This window comes from Phalaenopsis equestris, unplaced genomic scaffold (genome assembly GCF_001263595.1).
Source record: "Phalaenopsis equestris unplaced genomic scaffold, ASM126359v1 Scaffold203071, whole genome shotgun sequence".
NCBI classification, from domain to species: Eukaryota; Viridiplantae; Streptophyta; class Magnoliopsida; order Asparagales; family Orchidaceae; genus Phalaenopsis; species Phalaenopsis equestris.
Genome location: NW_018222719.1, coordinates 3,727 through 4,580, shown reverse-complemented (window position 1 = coordinate 4,580; position 854 = coordinate 3,727). Strand labels below are relative to the sequence as shown.

At 32.6% G+C, this 854-nt stretch overlaps 1 protein-coding gene across 1 annotated transcript in view; it reads right to left on the bottom strand.

Moving 5' to 3' along the window:
• Positions 1-466: 466 nt before the first annotated feature.
• The window catches only part of LOC110036147 (BURP domain-containing protein 3), a gene marked incomplete in the record, with an annotated part of 2,581 nt that continues 2,193 nt past the window's right edge, over positions 467-854 (bottom strand). The window contains 1 exon segment of the mRNA XM_020740519.1: positions 467-841. Within this exon segment, the coding sequence (XP_020596178.1) occupies positions 701-841 (141 nt within the window).

The window sequence follows — 854 nt, the reverse complement described above, 5'->3', positions numbered from 1 at the left end:
TATAATTGTAAGGTTATAGAAAAATCTTAAATTAATTTAGACGCATAAATCTTAAGGATTTTCATTGTCTGGATGATTAGATTTTTTCATGATATATTTTGTGCGCCTCTCCGGATGATATATTATTATTTAAATAGTGATCTGACCTTTTTAAATAAATTTTTTTAAGATTTTTGGTTGACATATCACAATGACAAAAAAAAATACCAGCATGCTTCTCACCAAAATTTTTTTTGAAAGTAATAAAAAAATAATTCCTCAAATAGAATTGTGGCAATGGTTTGAAAGATGAAGTAGATGAAATGTTGTATCAAACAGACTTAAATTTTGTTCTCAAATTTATTGCCAAATACTTATATTTGAGGGATCAAATTCATGCTAAAACTTATACTTCTTTTATATCAAATTATATGCTAATTCATTTATTTGCTAAAAAAAACTAAAAAACTATTTTCAAAATCTTGAATTTTAAGTCCCTTTAAATCAAATTAATAACATAGCATATATTCCAAACAACATGGCAACCCACAATGAAAATGAAAATCAAACTACCACAGCATTACATACACAATATTTCATTATAAAAATTTATTTATATACTATGATTACTTAACCATTCATAATCTAATGCAACAACATCAACACAAATCCATACCAACGACAAATCCATACCAACACAAACGGCCACATCCATCCCTCTCTAAGCCTTCGCCGCCCACACCACATGGTCCCGCGGCAGAAAGTGGCACACCGGCACACTCCCCGGCCTCACCTTCAGCACCCTAAACGCCAAATGCTTCGGATTCCACCTCCCCGTATCCGTATGACACACCGCAACAGCCTTCACACCGCCG